This window comes from Uranotaenia lowii, chromosome 1 (assembly GCF_029784155.1).
Source record: "Uranotaenia lowii strain MFRU-FL chromosome 1, ASM2978415v1, whole genome shotgun sequence".
Taxonomy (NCBI): domain Eukaryota; kingdom Metazoa; phylum Arthropoda; class Insecta; order Diptera; family Culicidae; genus Uranotaenia; species Uranotaenia lowii.
In genome coordinates, this window is record NC_073691.1 from 138,636,448 (window position 1) to 138,657,929 (window position 21,482).

A 21,482-nucleotide genomic window follows, 5' to 3' on the forward strand; every position below is an offset into this window, starting at 1 on the left:
TCACATGACAACACATAAAATCACATAACAAAACATTACAAGGCATGACAACAAATGACATCACATGACAACACATGGCAACATATAACAAGGCATGACAACAAAATCTTTACAGTGACTTTAAAAATAAAATGTATCATCATGATCACAACAGGGAAAAAGTCTTACAATGAAAAATGTGGCTTCTACAAATATTAGTCAGCAGAGATACTTCCTGCACTCCCAGCTGAACAAGTCACAGTGAAGCTACTTCAACTACGTAATACACAGCAAAAAATTTCTAAAAGTACACGGAATCTAAAAAACGAGTGATCTATTTTTTCTTGAGTGTAATTGCAAAAAGATGTAATTTTAAACTCCTTTTGATGTAATATTAGACTTTTTTCAAAAATAGGATAGAAATAAACTGTTTTGATGTAATTTTACATTGCGTCGTGTAAAAATCAACCGGTCAATGAAATTTATGTCACAAACCGTGTAAAGTTAGATCTGTTTGATTTAAAATTGAATGCAAATATTTAACTTCTGCCTTTTTATATTTCGTTAGTTTGCGCACAAAGTAAACATGTCGAAAAATTATTCGGAAACGAGTCGATCAAAGGTGTAGCTACCTACAGCAGCACTTCTAGAGTCTTTTAAAGTCGTAAGTATACGTGAAATGAAGAATGCGGTTGAAACTGACTAGTTTTTTCTCCATTACAGCAAGGTCAGATATTTTCGCAAAGGCTGATATTTATCCGGACAGTTATTATCCGGACAAACTTTTGTCAGATCAATTAAAGTGTCCAAGTGCTGACCGAAAGATCATGATGTTCCGGAACCATTCGAGGATACTGATGACGCTGAACTGTAAAAACATCCGCGTGCTGGGAATCATCGGATGCAACAACAATTCCAGCTTGACGCTTTCCGTGATGGTGTTTTAATTTTCAGTTTTGTAAATAAATGTGAATTAAAAATAATACATGTGGGCGTATTCATTCAAAGACAAAAGCAAAAACCTGAATATTTAGCAAAAATATCAATATTTACGATAATAAATTTAAAAATTTACATCCCTGTGTATTTTTACACGACGGCTTTAGTGATTCGATCTCGTGCATTGGTTTCAATCTAAATTTACACGCCTCAAAAATTACATCCTGGAAAAAAATAAACCGTGATAGAATTTTACATCGAAATCGATGTTCCGTTTTCGTGCATCGTTTTCGATCTAAATTTACACGAATTTTTCTTGCTGTGTAGAGCTGCTATTTTTCACCCTTAACGGCAATCCTTCCAACCGGTCCTTGAACGGGGCGAACTACCCTCATGGTGGTTGGCATTATTTCACCCACCTGAATTGTTATTAGCCGGAAAATGATATCACGTGGCAACCTTCGCGCCCGCTGTCTTCTGCTTTTTCTTCATACGTATCAACCAAACCACCCACACGCACATACACGGAGCACGTGAACGTGAAGGTTGACTGATGACTACCGGTTCCGCGATTTTTTTTTTCGTTCCAGTGTTGACGACGCTGCAATGATGAAGCAATTTGAAATCTGTAACGTCAGTTGTTTTGACGAATGCCTACTTTTAATAATGTATATATGTACTAAAAATCGTTTCTAGAAAATATTGATTATCTAAAGTAAGGTACTCCAAAATAAAGCGGGACGGCATAATTTAAATTTGATTAAAGTTGATAAATGAGATGAAATCTTCAATAACAAATACTCGAATACAAGAAGTGATAGCCAAAATCTGACGAATAATTTGAATTCGGCTTATAAAACATATGTACCAAAAATGCTTTTTAAAAACAATTACAATCATGGTATTGAAATGAAATATCCAAAGCAAGCATTCAATTTAAAGTCAGAATTCTCGATTCGGACATCTTAGATCTAAGAAATGGCAAACCAGACATCTGCCATCATGATGAGTGTCTGATTTTCAACCGGATTCATATATTTCTGACAGAAGCAGCAGCAAACAGTGCATATTCCAAACCCGGCACCCGGAAGCAGCATCCCATGAATAATTGCTACTTTTGGTTGAACGCGGGTGGAAGTGGGAAAACGATTGCAGCAGCTCAACTCTGCTGAAAACAATGCCATTCGTCCTGAGTCCTGAAGAGAGTGAAATGATTGGTTTCGGAGCAAAAAATAATTATTTCATCTGAGATAGGTACCAACACCCAAAAAAATCTTCACATGTACACTACATGATAATGTACATAGATTTGCCAGCGTGAAAATTCGCTATTATCTTTACATGATTTAAGAATTTAATCAATAGACAAAACAATTTCACTTGACCCTTGAGTGATAATATGACACTATTGGAAGTTTGGCAGCTTGTAACTTTCTTCGGGTGCATCCAAATAATACAATTTCTTCGGGGTTCATCAATGAAGGCTCAGAAAACTGAAGTGTTGTAGGTGAATATTGTCTAAAAAAACATATTTGAGTTACGTTACGAAGTTTCTAAAACTGTAAATTTAGTTAAAAATCAGTTAATAAACAACAGTGAAATTTTGGTTTTTATCAATTTACATTCCAAGGATGGTAACGCCTAACGGGTAAAATTTTCATTTTATAATTTAAACCACTTTTGGTTTTTGCAAGAGAAGCTCATTGATGGTTGCAAATTTTTTCAACTACACTCAAAAAAATTCTTCATCTGATCGCTAAGTGGAAATGTACATGGATTTTTGCCACCATGGAAATCAAGTGAAACCTACTCGAATTTCAAGTTACAATCAGAGCTTGCGCAGCAAGCTGAATACACGTTATTTTCATACGAGTTGTTTGTTAAAACAACGTAGATAGAATGTGGATAGGGATTCGATTTGGTACATGCGATTTAAGTGGATTTCATTTTAATACTAATGAAGGGACCCAGCAACATTTAAGAAGGTACATATATCGCAGGAACAACATAATTATTCAATCAAACAAACCAGATGTAAAGATTGTATTAAACATACAAAAATAGCCTAGAGCTACAAAAGTGGAGGCAATATATCTACAAATACCAAGATTCCAACGATTTAATTTCCCCACAAAAAGCAAAATAAACTAATTTAAGTAATTGAGTGAAACGAAACTAAAAATTCCTCGACCGAGAATTGAACTACAGTACTCTGAGTTCACTGTCCGGCATCTAACAACAATGCCAACTTATCATTTAGGGGAAGAGGGGGCATAATGCCCACGTTAAGAAGAAAGCCTTGTTCTAGAATACATTTGAAAAGATTAACTTTAATTTCCGATTGTGTTTGGAAGTTTGGTTTGTTTTTTGTCTAAATCTGATAGTTAGAATAACTAGAAGGTCAAAAAAGGCCACAAATTTGATGAAGTTTGAAGAGTAGGTTGAAAATTGGATTTCAGATTCAGTAGGGGCATAATGCGCATATGTGTGTACCCAATCGCGCCGTTTTACGTTTAATAAGTGTTTATTGATCCAAGTGCCTCCGAAAGTGTTTGCCAGGTAAAAACACTTCTATTCTGCTTTACAGATGGAAAAATGTATTGCTACGCGCAGTGCTGCCAGCTATACTGAAATTCTTGTGAATTGTTAATTAAATCTATATTCAATTTAAGAATTTTAAATATATTCGTTTATATTCAAGTTATGTTTTCCAAAACAACTTATAAATATCTTTAAAATTGTTGTGATGAAACTGCATATAAATTTAAACAAAAATGAAACATGCTTAAAGATAAACGGACATGGCGCGTTTTGCCCTACCTAGACATGTTTATTAAAAATCGTTCAAAATAACAGAAAAAATAATTCAATAAGGGAATTTTTCGTTTTGTGATGATTTTCAAGACCAATTTTCATCATTGTAACAGATGTCCGGTAATTTTTTTTGTCGATAGATGCCGTAATTCCTTACGAATGTTAAGACACAAATTGCAAGGAATATGGCTTAAATAAAATTTTTGGTTTTTTGCAGGGATTTTTCGCATATTTGATGCTAATTTTTTGTACAAAAGGTTTCTACTGTTAATTAGAAGGGAATAGCGTACCGAATTCTTAAAATAAGTGTATATCTAGCTAGATATCGTAGTGGGGCGTTTTGCCCACACTGGGAATTATACCCCCAGTTCCCCTACTATGATCGCGCATCGCGAAAATCCGAGCTACTCGCACGCAAAGCTGGCAGAATCGCTAAAAGTTGCCAAATCAACCGTTACAAATGTAATTAAAGTGTTTGGGAACGTTTGTCGACCGCCAGGAAGCCTGGATCCGGGGTAAATCGAAAACCGGAAGCCTATTCTATTCTATTCTATTCTATTTTTAATTATTTAAAGAGGATTTTAACCTTCGTGGTCATTCACCCTCTGTATCGAAGAATTGGTTACATTGGTTCAATTTTTGAAGCTAAATTTTTGATAATAAATTTACACTTTGTAAAAAATTTTCTAGCTTTTCTTCATTGGCTGGATGCAATGCTTCTTCTATCCTATGTCCAATGCCGCTGGATTGTCTATATGTTGCATATGCTCTGCATTCTCCGATGGATTCCTTTAGTGAAAAATTCGGAGTGGGTAATCGCTGTGAATTTTTCCTGTCCTTCCAAGCAAGCGTCGAGGTTTTGATTCGTCGGAGAAACAGCTTAACATTTTCATCCCAATCTGACTCCCATTTTACCCTTATTTCACTTCTCACCCAACTGATGATGTCTTGTGCTGGAACATCCGTTGTAATTTTAGGACCACTTCTTCCTTCTGCAGTTAGTCTATCGGCTTTAGTATTCCCATCAATCCCAACATGACCAGGTATCCAGCATAAAGTGCCTTTAAGTTTACGCAGTTCTTGTTCGATGCTCTGTGGTCCATGGATGTGTAGATTTCCCCGATTCAACTGCTGCCAACACGCTTGCCGAGTCCGAAAAGATTACAGTTTTGTACCTTGACTTATTTGAAACGTTTTTCAGAGTATACAGTATCGCCATCGCTTCTGCCGAGAAGATGCTGCATTCATCCGGGAGTTGGAAGGATATATCTCTCGAATTGTTGGTGATGCCGAAACCTACATGTCCATTTGCAACAGAACCATCCGTGTATACAGCCAGATGATTTTGATACCGTGCTTCCAGGTGGTTTTTAAAAATTTGTATCGCCTTGTTGTTGTTTTCTCCGACTTAAAACTGCTTTTTAATAGTCCAATCGATTTTAGAGGCTTCTTTATTCCAAGGTCTAGTACCCACGATGTAAGATTGGCAAACGGTTGGAATTGATTTTCCGGTGAGCAGTGTTCGGCACAAAAGTGCTAAACCGCTAATCGCTAATTAGTCCGCTATCTTTATGTTAGCCGGTTAATTTTACCGCTAAATTTTGATCAAGCTAGCGTACAAGAAAGTTCCGTTAATTTTTGATTCCGCTAATTGAAGACCGCTATCTCTCATATATTAGTTCAAAACTCATGAAAGATTTCTGATATAAGTATACGTTTTGCCGTACAATGAATTTCATATGCTGTTAACAAGTCATTTAGCCTGTTTCATGTCTGAATGGAAACTGTTTTTGTGTTTTCTGTTGTTAAGTTTGAAAGTGTTGTTCACGTACACGTTTATGAAATCACTGACTTGAGCCTCAACACGAATTTGTGGCATCAATGAGAGTCACTGATAAAAATCTAATACATACATAAATTGGACCAAGATAAAATCTGGAAATAAAACTGTCACACACACTCTTGTTCTAGTAACTGTGAAACGCTTAAGAACTGCCTAAATTTGGGTCCAAATCTCATAAGTTTTGGACCAATCCTTAAACAAGTTTTAAAAAATGTCGAGTTGAAAATGATATAGTGTGCAGTGCTGTTGCTTTGGTCGAGTTGGGTCTAAACTGGCTGTTTGGATAATGTTTATAAATGGATAGAACAATGTGATTAAACGTGAAGTTCAGAAAATATGCATTATTTTTCGTTATACGTTATTGTTGGTAAACAGTTAGCGATTAGTGTTTAGCGCTTTAAACTTGAAGCGATAACTTTTTCAGTACATTTAGCGGTTTTGATTAGCGATCGCTAACTTTGCAGTCGTTAGCGATTCAATTAGCGGCGCTAATCTTTCAGTTAGCGATGCCGAACACTGTCGGTGAGCGATTGAAAGATCTGTAGGGATCTCTCTGTGGCAGGAGTAGATTTCTTTAGATTGTTTTTCTGAAAGTTGTATCGCATGGCAAGTTATACGCTCGGTGAAACTAAAATTCCAAGGCAGAGTTCTGCTTTCAGCATGGATGGAAAGTACTGGGCTGCTACGCATTGCCCCAGAAGATATACGCCCGCCTGCGTTGTAACATGGCTTAAGTGGGTTCACAGAATTTAAGCCTTTTCTGACTATTGTGTTTATTGCATAGTACATTTTGGAAACGACAATACTTTTAAAAACCCGATTTAATACACTTAACAGTGGATTTGAGCCTTTCTTTCAGATTCAAAACGTATTTGTTTTGCGCGTTTTAATCCATAACGGTAGAATGTTTACAAAAATCACTTTTGTAAATGATTTTCGTTAAATGAAGCTCTCAAACGGAATAAACTATAGGGGATGAAAAAAAAAAAGGAGATAAAATTTGTCAAATTTGTCAAAAATGTCAAATTTGCAAATTTTGTCGATTTAATCAATATTGTCAATTTTATGGATTTAGCTAGTTTTGATAATTTTGTCGATTTTGTCGATTTTATAAGTTTTGTAATTTTTGTTTATTTGAATCAGTTTTGTCAATTTGTTCAATCTTGTCAATTTTGTCAATTCTGTAAATTTTGTCAAATTTGTCAATTTGATAAATTTTGTCAATTATAATAATTTTGTAAAATTTGTCAATTTGGTCTATTTTGTCAATCTTGTCAATTTTGTCAGTTTTGTCAATTTGGTCAAATTTTTCAATTTCGTCGATTCAATCAATATTGTGATTTTGCGATTCCTGTAAATTTGGACGATTTTGTCGATTTAATCAATTTGGTCATTTTTGTCAATTTTAACAATTTCTTCAAATTTGTTCAGATTTGTCAATTTTGTCAATGTTTGCAATTTTCTAAATTTTGTCAATTTGGTCAATTTTGTCAATCTTCTCAACTGTGACAAACTTGTCAATTTTGTCAATATTGGCAATTTTGTCAATTTTGTCAATTTTGTCAATTCTGTCAGTTTTGTAAATTTTGTCAATTGTGTCAATATTGTCGATTTTGTCGAAATAGTCAATCTTGTCAATGTTGTCAGTCTTGTCAATCTTGTTAGTTTTGTCTATTTTGTGAATTTTGTCAATCTTGTCAATTTTGGCAATTTGGTCATTTTGTCAGTTTTGTCAATTTGGTGAATTTTGTCAGTTTTGCCAATTTGGTCAATTTTGTAAATCTTGTCTTTTTTGTCAAATTGGTGAATGTTGTCAGTTTTCACATATTGGTCAATTTTGTCAATTTTGTTAATTTTATCACTTTTTTCAATCTTGTCAATTTTGTAAGTTTGTCAGTAAAGTCAATCTTGTGAATGTTGTCAATTTTGTCAATTGTGTCAATATTGTCGATTTTGTCGAAATTGTCGATATTGTCAATTTTGTCAATTTTGTCAGTTTTGTCAATTTGGTGAAGTTTGTCAGTTTTGTCAATTTGGGCAATTTTGTCATTTTGTCGGTTTTGTCAATTTTGTTAATCTTGTCAATTTTGTCAATCTCATCAATTTTGTCAACTTTTTCAGTTTTGGCGATTTTGTCAATCTTGTCAATTTTGTCAGTTTTGTTAATTTTGCCAATTTAGTTAAATTTGTTCTTGGCCAGCCTGGCCAAAATGGTTAATTCGTATTTATGTGCCTTTTCCAAAAAAAAAATCCGAAATGCTTCAAACACTACTATGGAGAACTTGGTGGCGCCACTGTTTGGATTGACTCTCAAGCCGTTTTCGTCAGACACCAACCCCAACAACAAAACGCAACAATTGCACAGGTTTTTCTATGCGAACGAAAAGCTTTCATTGCGCAACGTTAGATCTGAAGAGAAAAGGGAACGAAAAGGGAATTTGCCCGAGAGCTTAAAGCTCGAGAGGATTGAGTAGCATTTGTCTAATTAGATTTGCTTCCACGGGCGAAATTCTCTCCTGTCGTTCGTGCCTAGGAAGAAGCTTCCTGAGCACGAACGGCACGTGAGAAGATGAGAGGATGTGCATACATCGTCCGCGTACCCGTGTTGTTTTCCCCTTCTCAGAGCAATCTGTTTCTGAATATAATGTTGGCCGAAGTTACTATCGCTTTCGTACCATGCAGTGTGGGCATGACCTACTCATCAACGACTTCATTACTTTCGGGGTCGTACCCCTTGGTGAAAACCATATTTATGTTTCACAATTCGGAGCTTTTCCGAAATTTTTAGAAATGGTTCGGTTTTAATCTGAACCATTAAAATGAAAAAAAATACAACCCTTGGCCGCGAAAATTTGCACTGTTGGCTTCCTCCCACACGGTTTCTGTCACGATGACATCAAACCTGAGTGGGAGTGAAGCCTGTCTGTTCTCCCTTCCACACATCGACAGGACCATAGTTTTAGTTAGCAAGCGCGTATCTATGACGTCACGTATAATTTGACGTCATAGATACGATAATCTTGATTTTAGTGATTGCTGGTTGTGGCTAGCAAGGCCAATTGACACGTTTTTTGGAGTGATGATTTGATGATAATTACTATGAAAATTTAATTTTCAAACTATTTTGTTATTTTTTCTTTCTTTTATAGACCGAAGAAGAAAAAAAAACAAATTTTTTAAGATAAAAACCATTTTTATTGTACTGCCCAGTTTCGCAAAAACATGCAAAAAAGTTTACAAAAAATCACACCAATACACACAAATACACAGACATCGTCTGAACTCGACGAGCTGATTCGATAGGTACCTATAAAGGTATATCTAAGACCCATAATTAAGGATCTCCCAAATCGACCGATAACTATACCTTTCTGAAAGAAAGGCAAAAAGGTTAGCAGGCATTTTCGATTACCACCGTATGGGTGACCACCTATGGCTCGGAGCAGATTTATTCTTGTTTCGTGGGCTGCTTTGAGTTCGAAGATATGGGGGGAAAAGTTAAGAGTTTTTGTAAACGTTACACCTAGGATTCGTGCTTTTTTTGACTTGAGGAACACTGTTGTTGTGAATACGAACTTCAGGTATCGTTTTATGTTTCCTTCTATTGCATATATGCAAGATGCTCGACTTTTCAGAGGATATCGTGAATCGGACTTGGTCGGCCCAATCAACAACAGCTGAGACTGCCTTTTGCAATTTTTTTCTTATGCTTTTGACTTGGGTTCCCGACACCATCAACAAAAAATCATCAGCATACACGTAAACTTGAATACCACGGGGGATCTTTTCGAAAATTGATTCCATGGCTACAAGAAAGAGGGTTACAGCCAACACTGATCCTTGGGGAACGCCGTTTTGTTGCCGTTTCTCGTCGGAAAAGTTTCCACCTACAAGGACTTTGAAGGACCTGTTTGTGAGAAAGTCTTGTAAAAATTTATAAGGTTTGCCATTGATCCCCCACTTTGCAAGCGTTTCGAGAATCGGCGCTTTTTGGGCTGTATCGTAAGCTTTGCTGAGGTCAAATAGGGCTAGTTCTGAGTGTTGTTTTTTCTTCAATGGGTTTTCCAGCGCTGCCTCAAGTTCTGCTAGGTATTGGTCTACGCCTCTGCCCTTCCGGAATGCGTATTGCTGTGAGCTCCATAATTTGCGACTTTCTATCCACTGAACTAATCTACGGTTGACCATGCGTTCCAGAATAAGCATATTCTCATCTTTATCGAGAGATATTTACGAACTGACAAAATTGCTGTCCGGTTCAACTTTTCTTTTTGGACAAAGCTTGCCGTAAATGAATGATAGAAAATCACTCAATACGAACGTGTTAAAGATAATTATTTAAAATGTCTTAATAGTCAATACTGATGTTATGAAATCGCTTGGTACATCTTTTTACCTGGAAATAATCACATTTTCGTAGGTGATTGAAATAATTTGAGAAACATGAGGTATCAAAGAACGAAAGAACACAAGAACTCAACAGAGCAACATCTCCCTGTGTATCTGGTCTGCTCGGAACCCAGAGCAGCACTGATTTCTTCATCATCTGACCGTAGGTTGCGGCAAACCCGAATCAATCGACCAACGCCTGCATAAAATAGTTTATACGACGTCAACATGTCACACAAATCGTTTACGAACAGTATGAATATTAACGGTCCAAGATTACTACCTTGGGGAGCACAGGCAGAGCAGAAAGAGTTGACTCCAACAAAAGCCAAGCGGGAGTTGAAATACGAGGCAAGCCACTTTGTTATCCAAGGTGTCGTGTGTCTATTACCAATAAGTGAGGAACACGGTCAAAAGCTTTGAAGAAATCGATTTATACAATGAGCTGACGTTTTTCGAGTTTTGGTACCACAAAATTTACAAATGTTTTGAGATTGTTGAACGTCTTTTTATAAATCCATGTTGATCGCTATCAATTAACTGAGCTATGGACGGATATATAGCATCGTACACTAAGATTCCAGTACTTTCGCAAAACAGTTAAGGATTAAAATCGAACGGTAGTTTTCGACGGAATATGTGCTGCCACTTTTATGTACAGGTTGGATCGATGCTATTTTCCACGCCTGCGGGAAAGCTCCAGATGACAGGGACATATTTAAAATCCTTGTTAGAGGTATCGCTATTGCGGAGGCACAGATTTTTACGAATACCGGTGGCAAATTGTCAGGTCCTGGTCCTTTCGAAACGTTCACTGCTATTTATAGACGTCAATATAGGCGTCAACATCAGAAGGTGTAAGAGAAGGTACAAGGATATTGTATGACGGTAAAGATTCAAGTGATACAGCTGAAGTGAGTCCATCGTCATTCAGGAAAACTGACTGGAAGAACTCAGCAAACGGGTTCTTTCGGAGTCGGTTAACGTTTTTGCTGTCTTGCCGAATACATCAACTGGGATCCTGCAGTAGTTTTTTTCGGTTATGGATATATGACCAAAAAGCAGCGGGATTCGTTTTAAGCTCGCTTTGAGTGCAGTTCACGTACTCACGAAAGTAAACTATCCTGAACGAGTTCGTAGTTTTTTTCAACATCTACTAGAACTGACCTATCTTTGTTAGATCTTGCCTTCTTGCTTTCCTTAAGCAGTTACATAATAGGCGGAGATGCGGTTTCCACCATGGCTTGCGATTGTTAGATCTAATTTTAAGAGCTTTTTTGGTACAACTGTATCCGAGGTAGCATAAAATTGCTCGTTGAAACAGGAGATACAGTCATTGACGTTTCAAATTGTTTGGATTGTTGTCCAGTCAATTGAAACGAGAGCGTTGATTAGGTCATCGTAGTCACAATTTCGGAAGTCTCTTCATGGAGTGCACTCGTTCGATTGTGCAGCGTGTAGTGCGATTGTCAAGTTTTAAAATAAACGGTGAGTGGTGTGAGTCAAATTTTTAAAATCGATGTAAGTGGGTTGAAAACGGCAATAGTGGGTTGAACCTGTGTCAATAGTTTTTTTTTTGACCGCATACAACAATTTCACGTACGAATCAAGCTATAACTTGTAAGTGTTTTATGTAAATTTCAAAAAAATGTTCACGAAGTACTTATGTGAAAATTCAGGTCTATATAATGTTTCCTTTTCGTGTGAGTGTACCGTTGGCCGCATTCTGTGTATCCTTTCCTTTTGTTATCTACGTTTGAGATGCAACAGAGAAAAAATAACTTGATCTTAGAAACTGGCCCAATGACAGTTGAAAAATATTAAAACAGGTGCCCAAAATCCTGTGGTTCTGCTTTAAATATCTTGCATTCCACACGAATACGATTGTGATATACTTTGAATCATTCTTGTCAGCTGCTTATAGTATAAAAAAAATTGGAACGTGGGCCGGAAATTAATTGTTAACATGTTGTTCGTTGTGTTTCTTAAAATTACAAAAAAAAAAACAACTCAGTAAACAGGCTTTATTTGCATCCTAAGTACCATTTTCGCTCATTAATGCATGAATATGGTTCAACTAATAACCTAACGTTACCCAAGAGCATAACCATATAACTGTAACAAACCATAGAACAACAGTAGAAAGTATCCCGAAGCCCAACAGCATGCATTTCATTCCACTTCAACGAAGCGAAGACTTTGTTGCTATCTATCTCGCTTATTCTCGCACTTGTACCTTAGGTTGTTTTGATGATGTGCAGAAAACGATACCGTCAATCGATCCGGTTCTAGACCATGAATTCAAGCCACATAACCACACACAAAAATGCCTGGTTCAGATGCTGATCGCTTTCAGAGACTCCAGCCAGCCCCAGGAGCCATACACAGTACCGGAGTTAGTATAGCGGCCGTTCCACATGGCTTCTCTGCTCCAGGATCACAGAGAAAGGTTGGATGGAATGGGGAATCCTTTGGCACCATTTTGAACGAATCGTAAACTCGCTACCTACCAGTAGCTACCGGTACCTAAAGAGAAAAAGCACAAGATATCTATTTTTAAAAATAAAACCGATAGGTTCTCGCTGGAATGAGTCACCAGAATGGATTGAAGTATTTAGCAGCAGTCTGAATAGCAGCTCCATAAGTGGTGTTTTCCATAGCCCCGGCAGAAAGCAGGTATTCCACAGCCGAGAGCAAATCAATCGATTCCGATCTGGTTGTCCATTCATAGCCGGTCGATGAGCGATTAACTGCCTGGCCCCCGGGAAAAGACATAGACATATTCCTATGAATGTAGGTACCGTATCGTAGCGTATGTGTGTCAGGGACGGAAGCTGTTCACCTGGATGGATTTTCCGGAACCTATGTCGCTGGTTCCAAACGAGAGAACTGGTCTGTTGTTTGTCTTTCAAGCGGTAATAGTTAGAAGGAAATTCATTGATTTAGAAAACCAATTGAATGGGATCAGATTGAGCGAATAAATGTCATGGGCTGTCGTTACATGAATGCACATGATTATTGGAATAATGTTTCAATGAATATTCAATTCATTTCGAATGACTCGTACATAGTGGTGCGATTTTGAGTAAGACTTGATGACTGGACTTTCATACAATTTTTCACACAATTCGAGAAATATTCAAGCAAACGGAACCAAATTTGACATGCAAGGGTATATGGGTAGGAAAAATATTTGAAAGAGGGTTTCAGGCTCCTCCCTCTATCCAATATTGAGGTAGAAAAGGGGGAGGGGCCTCCCATAAAATTTTTGCAAAATTCGAGAACTAATCATTTGGGTATGAGAAAGGTTTCTATCATGATTAGAGACCCCACCCTCTTCGATTGGGAGATATAAAGGAGGGAGGGATAGTTTAATGCTTTATTCGATAAACTGATCATGCAAATGAATCCAAGATTCACAAAGGAAGGTATAAGGCTACGATTCAAGTTTCTACGATGTATGAGACCCATCTGTTCTTTCACTGGGGAATAAGAAGGGGAGAGGGGTCTCCCTTTTATGCATTACTCGAGAGCTAATCGAATAAAAAATCAAATTGATATGGAAGTATATTCGAGTACGAGAAATGTTTTTTTTTTTTACGTTTCAAAACCCCTCCCTCTCCCCAACGAGAAGAGGGGAAGAAGAAGGGATGTTATTTAAAAATATTTTTGGATCACTCGAGAAATTATTTTTCAAATAATCTAGCAGAGGGTATTCCACAACCACAAACGTGATCACAGGGATGATAAAATACTTGAAAACTGGTTTGCAAGCTCGAATAACCAAAAAAAACTTGTTTTAATAGCAATTTGACCCATTCGAAAATGGGTCCTACTTGATTCCTTAGGTACTTACCCGAACCAGGATATTAAACTTGCTGTTTAGAGTTCACGAAGATAACAAGAAGTTGTTCGACATATGAAAAGAATTATGCAAATTATTTCATTCGATTAAAGGGTGATACGGTCAAAATTTGGTCAAGGGAAAACGCTTGTAAATCGGTGAAATCGTTTATTTAAAAAATCAAATTAAATTTCTTTTTCAAGTTTAATTAGTATAAAATTCAGGAAAAATGTTCAGTTAGGCTTCCGCTTTTTCAAATCCGAATGGCCGGGCCTTACGCTTAACCCCTGCCATCAGATTTTGTACAGCCACCTTGTCCACCTTCTTCGCCGCATAAAGCCAGTTTGCCTTGAACTGCTGCTCGTCCTTAGCAGTTTTTTTGGTCTTCTTTAGGATCCGCTTGACAACAGCCCAGTATTTCTCAATTGGGCGGAGCTCTGGCGTGTTGGGAGGGTTCTTGTCCTTGGGATCCACCTGCTCGTTGTTGGTGGCGAACCACTCCATGGCCTTTTTACCGTGATGGCAAGATGCCAAATCCGGCGAAAACAGTACGGAACAACCGTGTTTCTTCAGGAAAGGCAGTTTATTCAAACACTCTCCCACGTAAATTTCTTGGTTGACAGTCCCGGAAGCTTTGAAAACGCTGCTTTTCAAGCCACAGGTACAGATGGCTTGCCCAACCAGATATTTCTTCGCGAACTTTGACAGTTTCATGTGCTTGAAAATATCTGCTACCTTTCCCCTTTCTTTTGCCGTATAAAACTCCTGTCCCGGAAGCTGCTTGTAGTCGGCTTTGACGTAGGTTTCGTCGTCCATTACCACGCAATCAAACTTCGTCAGCATCGTCGTGTACAGTCTCCGGGATCGCGCTTTGGCCGTCGAATTTTGTTTATCATCGCGATTTGGAGTCACTACCTTCTTGTAAGTCGATAGTCCGGCTCGTTTTTTGGCTAGATGCACGGTTGTAGACGATACACCCAGTTTATTTGCGGCATCTCGGAGAGAGAGGTTAGGGTTTCGCTTGAAACTACCGGCAACTCTCTTTGTCGTCTCAGTGGCTTCCGGTTTTCGAATTACCCCTGATCCAGACTTCATGGCTCATGCAAGTAGCTCGGATTTTCGCGATGCGCGAGCAAAATTTCGATACGCTGCTCTTCTTCCTTGGACGGCATTTTGACAACTGAAGAGTGAATTCCAAAATCAAAATAGGAGCAACATTCTACACACACACACCTTCAAAATGAGGGGTGTTCAGGTTTTTTTTCAATGCAAAATTGAAAGATATACGTCAAGTTGATATTGACCAAATTTTGACCGTTTCACCCTTTATGAAAGAAAAATTATATTGTGGTATTTTTGTATTTAAGTAACCCTCTTAAACCTTACCCCGCCTTTGGACGAGGTTTACTAAATATAATCGGCATAGATCCAAAAACAATCATTATTTCAACTTACTTTTTAGGCAGAATGTTCAAAACCATGTAAATCTTACAATCCATACTAACAGCAGCTGTTTGACAAGCATTTCACAAAAGCTACTGCTTAGAAAAACTGAAAAACATGATAAATCTGTAAATGTACCTATTTTTTGAAAATTATTAGGGGATAGTGGGGTAACGTGGGCCACTTCAAATATCTCAGCTGTGTGTTGAGATAAAAATCCCAATCCAAGTGTCATCGTCGTCGCTTTGCGTAAGCATGTTTTTCTATATGTTATTGACTTATGTAGGTATCATATGCTTCTTTTATGAAACTAGCCTAGAAAAATGTACTTACATAATTAAACAAGCACCCGCAAAATGGCACCCGTGCGAGACCTCAAGTACACAACAAAAATATGCTCATACGCTTATGATCTTGGTTTTGTCATGTTCTTTCACGTGGGAAAGGAATTTTGGATGAAACATAAATAGGTCACACAAACGCAAGCAAATTCCAAATCATTGCTTGTGGGAATCGTGGGCCACATTTTGTGGGGTATCTTGGGCCACCTATATTTTGGTGTTTTTATACACGTTCAGAACTTAAAATACGTCGTAAATATTTGTGAAGTTTTCTTATGCAAAATGAAGAATTATAAAAACTGTTTTGTCCATCTTTTCTAATGCAATTGAGACGAACAAAAATCCTATATATGGAATTTTGCCGAAACGTTCGCGAGCCAGGTTTTAGGATCTATTCGATCATGCACAACTCTCTTTTTAGTTTCCTCATCTGAAATCGCTTTAAAATAACTAAATTAGTTATGAAATTTCAATGTTGGGTCAACTCATAAACTTTGCACGTTATCTAGTCAGTTTGGATTTGGTGGCCCAATAAGTTTCCCCACAGTTTTTCAAAATCCAAAAAAAATACTTTTATCAAAACATTCAAAACTCGGGAAAATAATGTATTTAAAAAATGACAAAAAATGCCTAATGATACTTCTAAAATGTAGAAAACGTTTCCATTTATTTTTTTCATTTTATCTTTTCTAATAAAGAAGTTATGAAACGGAGAAAAAAAGTGGCCCATGATACCCCACTCTCCCCTACTTTGGTTGCTTCATTAAAAAAAACTATTGAAATTAAGGTCTAAGAGTAACAACCATTTAGGCTTGATTTTTTGTAAAAAAAAATATGATTCCTACTTAGGTTGAAGTGACCAAATATAAACCCCGCCTCAAGACGGGGAAATATCCTAGTTTTTTGTGGAACAATTTTAACAAAAGTTATATAAAATAATAGTTATGGGACGATCCTTATATGTTTCCAAATTAAGGAAAAAATTGATGAAATGTTTAAATTTTAAACTTTAAAAACTACAACCGAAAAAGTAACAAAAATGTAGTTCTTGATTATTCAAAGAATTACTGTGTGTGAGTGGTGGAAAAGTCTGCAAACTCTGTCAAAAATGTCCACAACGTTCAAATCAAGCATTGGAGTGAAGCACATGATCGACAACTACGGTTAAGGGTCATCAGGGAAGTCAAGTCTCATGACAGCATATTTAATTTTCAATAAGCGAAAAACTAAAGCTAGATCGCTGAAATGTCCAAAAAATTTCTCCGATAAGCTGAAAGTGTTGCCTAGTAATGATTCATTCCGACCTAACCTCAAACAACAGCTTTTTTATAGTTCCAGAGCTCGTAAGCTGTATGGCCGATACCGAGGCTATGGGACAGATGATTTCGGATGGACGACAAAACTTATGAAATACCCTATTCCAAACAAATTCCAGCGTTTGAATCCTATACCATGGCTGCTCGTGGCAAGGTTCCTAGTATATTAAAATATTTATTTGCTGGTTGTTTTGTATAAAATTTAATGATTTGGCAAAATTCTGCTCCTGTGGAAAAAACAACACTTTTCAAAACGAAAACTTAGGTCTTCGCTGTTTTTGAAAGCCAAAAATGGCTCAAAAATAACCAAATTGCACTCAGTTTCTTTTACGATGCAAGAGAAGAGAGATGTATTGGACCGAAAAGTAGCAGAAATTGAAGGAGGAAGATGTAGCCACCTAAAATATCGATTAAACGAAGTATAAGTTTGAAATACTGATCAATATCATGACTGATAAAAGTGTGCGCCGGCTGATGGGAGGAACCAAGAATAAAGTAGAATTTTTTCTTTAAAAAAAAAGCGGTAAATATTCTTTTTCAAATTTTTCATTGAATGATCATAAAATTACCTTTATTTCCTTCATAGAAAGTATTTCGATCAAGCAAATGGTTTTTGAGATACACGGATTCGTAACTGTCCCATTTCAAAATGCATTTCTAAATGCACTGATTGCGATGAACAATTTCAGATCATCAGCGTTAGCAAATTTCGGTCTGTCAAGCAATAGAAGAGCGTCATTAAAATAAATAAAGAACACAACCGGTCCTAGATGGCTCCCTTGTGGTATCCCGGAAGTAGCAGCGAATTATCTGGAATACGAAACCTCAGTTCAAATGGTCAGTTTTCTTCCGATGAGGTAGCTACGGAACAAATTCACTAGACAACCCCAGATCCCAAGACGTTCGAGTTTTGCAATATTTTACAGAGCTTTATAAAGATTACATTCTTTCACAAATTTAAGTAGCGTTTTTTCATTTGGTTCATCATTTTTTAGTATTTTAAAAACAATTCCCCTAATGTTGTTTTTCACACGAGCTTCTTTGAATCCATGACAGCCGGTGAGAATAAGTTGCACAGTATTTTGAACGCCGCAGAATTGACGTATAGGCGGAGAACTTCTATAGAAAAAGTGCGCATAGGAACCCGAGAATGTTGTTTTCCTACAAGATAGAAACCCATGTCATACCTCGAAACGGATTCGATATGGGATGTTTGATATTCAGGCGAAGGCCTGTGGACCCTCTCAACCAACTTTCGATTCTCTAAGGCGTGAGCTTCAATTTTAGAGGCTAATGTAGCGAATGTATGCTCCTGAGTCAGATCTCGTCTGGAGAGTGTAACAGAACGAAGGTAGACACATCGAGTGATTGCTCTTTATAAGTATAGCTATATGCCTGAATGAGTAAATAGGTGAAAATGTAGGCATCAAGAAAATGGTTTTAGAACATTGATGACAGATTTTCGCATTTTTTTTCATGGGACATACTGTAAAAAACTCTATATTCTTCGGATTACGTTATTACTTTCACTTAAATGTTCTGAACCCACCAATATTATTTTTCAAACATTGAACTCGACTTTTTTTTCTTTTTAATTTCCCACAGATACGGCCGCTGGGTAACTCGACGGGTTGCCATCGGGACGATCGTGGTCATCTGGCTGCTGGCGGCTCTAGTTTCGTTCGTGCCGATCTCGCTCGATCTGCACCGGGACAAGCGGGATGAGACGGACACCTCGCTCATCATCAACGGTGTCAAGTACGAAACGTGTGCGCTCGATCTGACGCCCACCTACGCCGTCGTTTCTAGTTGTATAAGTTTCTACGTACCTTGTATAGTGATGATCGGGATCTACTGCAGGTAAGGAAGGCACGAAATTGTTAAAACATCTTGTTAAACTTTATGAAGAGATTAACCACCGTAATTTTTGTTTGTTACTTTGATTTATCGGCCTAGCGGTGAAAAGTGATGTCCTTTTTAGTAGGGACATCTAAAGATTATGAAATTTTTATATAGATGGATAGAAGGTTAGAAGAAATGAAAGATGGTGAAAATGAGCGGGTAGAATTTGTCTAGAAGCATTACCATCACATACCAAATTTTTGTTCCTCACGAGCCTACTACTATGAAGTGGTAGATACAGATAGAGTTGCATCTACCACCACACATTAGTAGGCTTAGCGTGGTCCGCCCCACAAGCGAGAACTTGTAGTGCGGACGAACAAAAAGATGGTATGTGATCGCTCAGATAAGCTCCCTTTAACTCAGAAACGCATCTATCGATGTTTAAGTCTTCTCAGTTTGTTATCTTCGCATTCGTTACATGCGGGGTTTGCATGCGAAACGGTACGGTCGATAGTCTGATAGTGACCAACCACCGATGCTATGATGTCGTGTTTTTATTTCTTTTTGGCCAAAGTTATTTTAATTTTATGAAGAGATTAACCACCGTAATTTTTGTTTGTTACTTTGATTTATCGGCCTAGCGGTGAAAAGTGATGTCCTTTTTAGTAGGGACATCTAAAGATTATGAAATTTTTATATAGATGGATAGAAGGTTAGAAGAAATGAAAGATGGTGAAAATGAGCGGGTAGAATTTGTCTAGAAGCATTACCATCACATACCAAATTTTTGTTCCTCACGAGCCTACTACTATGAAGTGGTAGATACAGATAGAGTTGCATCTACCACCACACATTAGTAGGCTTAGCGTGGTCCGCCCCACAAGCGAGAACTTGTAGTGCGGACAAACAAAAAGATGGTATGTGATCGCTCAGATAAGCTCCCTTTAACTCAGAAACGCATCTATCGATGTTTAAGTCTTCTCAGTTTGTTATCTTCGCATTCGTTACATGCGGGGTTTGCATGCGAAACGGTACGGTCGATAGTCTGATAGTGACCAACCACCGATGCTATGATGTCGTGTTTTTATTTCTTTTTGGCCAAAGTTATTTTAATTTTATGAAGAGATTAACCACCGTAATTTTTGTTTGTTACTTTGATTTATCGGCCTAGCGGTGAAAAGTGATGTCCTTTTTAGTAGGGACATCTAAAGATTATGAAATTTTTATATAGATGGATAGAAGGTTAGAAGAAATGAAAGATGGTGAAAATGAGCGGGTAGAATTTGTATAGAAGCATTACCATCACATACCAAATTTTTGTTCCTCACGAGCCTACTACTATGAAGTGGTAGATACAGATAGAGTTGCATCTACCACCACACATTAGTAGGCTTAGCGTGGTCCGCCCCACAAGCGAGAACTTGTAGTGCGGACAAACAAAAAGATGGTATGTGATCGCTCAGATAAGCTCCCTTTAACTCAGAAACGCATCTATCGATGTTTAAGTCTTCTCAGTTTGTTATCTTCGCATTCGTTACATGCGGGGTTTGCATGCGAAACGGTACGGTCGATAGTCTGATAGTGACCAACCACCGATGCTATGATGTCGTGTTTTTATTTCTTTTTGGCCAAAGTTATTTTGATTTTATGAAGAGATTAACCACCGTAATTTTTGTTTGTTACTTTGATTTATCGGCCTAGCGGTGAAAAGTGATGTCCTTTTTAGTAGGGACATCTAAAGATTATGAAATTTTTATATAGATGGATAGAAGGTTAGAAGAAATGAAAGATGGTGAAAATGAGCGGGTAGAATTTGTCTAGAAGCATTACCATCACATACCAAATTTTTGTTCCTCACGAGCCTACTACTATGAAGTGGTAGATACAGATAGAGTTGCATCTACCACCACACATTAGTAGGCTTAGCGTGGTCCGCCCCACAAGCGAGAACTTGTAGTGCGGACGAACAAAAAGATGGTATGTGATCGCTCAGATAAGCTCCCTTTAACTCAGAAACGCATCTATCGATGTTTAAGTCTTCTCAGTTTGTTATCTTCGCATTCGTTACATGCGAGACAAATTCTACCCGCTCATTTTCACCATCTTTCATTTCTTCTAACCTTCTATCCATCTATATAAAAATTTCATAATCTTTAGATGTCCCTACTAAAAAGGACATCACTTTTCACCGCTAGGCCGATAAATCAAAGTAACAAACAAAAATTACGGTGGTTAATCTCTTCATAAAATTAAAATAACTTTGGCCAAAAAGAAATAAAAACACGACATCATAGCATCGGTGGTTGGTCACTATCAGACTATCGACCGTACCGTTTCGCATGCAAACCCCGCATGTAACGAATGCGAAGATAACAAACTGAGAAGACTTAAACATCGATAGATGCGTTTCTGAGTTAAAGGGAGCTTATCTGAGCGATCACATACCATCTTTTTGTTCGTCCGCACTACAAGTTCTCGCTTGTGGGGCGGACCACGCTAAGCCTACTAATGTGTGGTGGTAGATGCAACTCTATCTGTATCTACCACTTCATAGTAGTAGGCTCGTGAGGAACAAAAATTTGGTATGTGATGGTAATGCTTCTAGACAAATTCTACCCGCTCATTTTCACCATCTTTCATTTCTTCTAACCTTCTATCCATCTATATAAAAATTTCATAATCTTTAGATGTCCCTACTAAAAAGGACATCACTTTTCACCGCTAGGCCGATA

The 21,482-nt window shown here is 37.5% G+C and overlaps 1 protein-coding gene across 5 annotated transcripts in view; it reads left to right on the plus strand.

Annotated features, from left to right (window-relative positions):
* The window catches only part of LOC129740259 (dopamine receptor 1), a 708,993-nt gene that overhangs the window by 632,683 nt on the left and 54,828 nt on the right, over nt 1-21,482 (plus strand). For all 5 annotated transcript variants that reach the window (XM_055731865.1, XM_055731866.1, XM_055731867.1 and 2 more), the window contains one exon: nt 18,511-18,765. In XM_055731865.1, the coding sequence (XP_055587840.1) occupies nt 18,511-18,765 (255 nt within the window). The remainder of the gene's footprint in view (nt 1-18,510; nt 18,766-21,482) is intronic.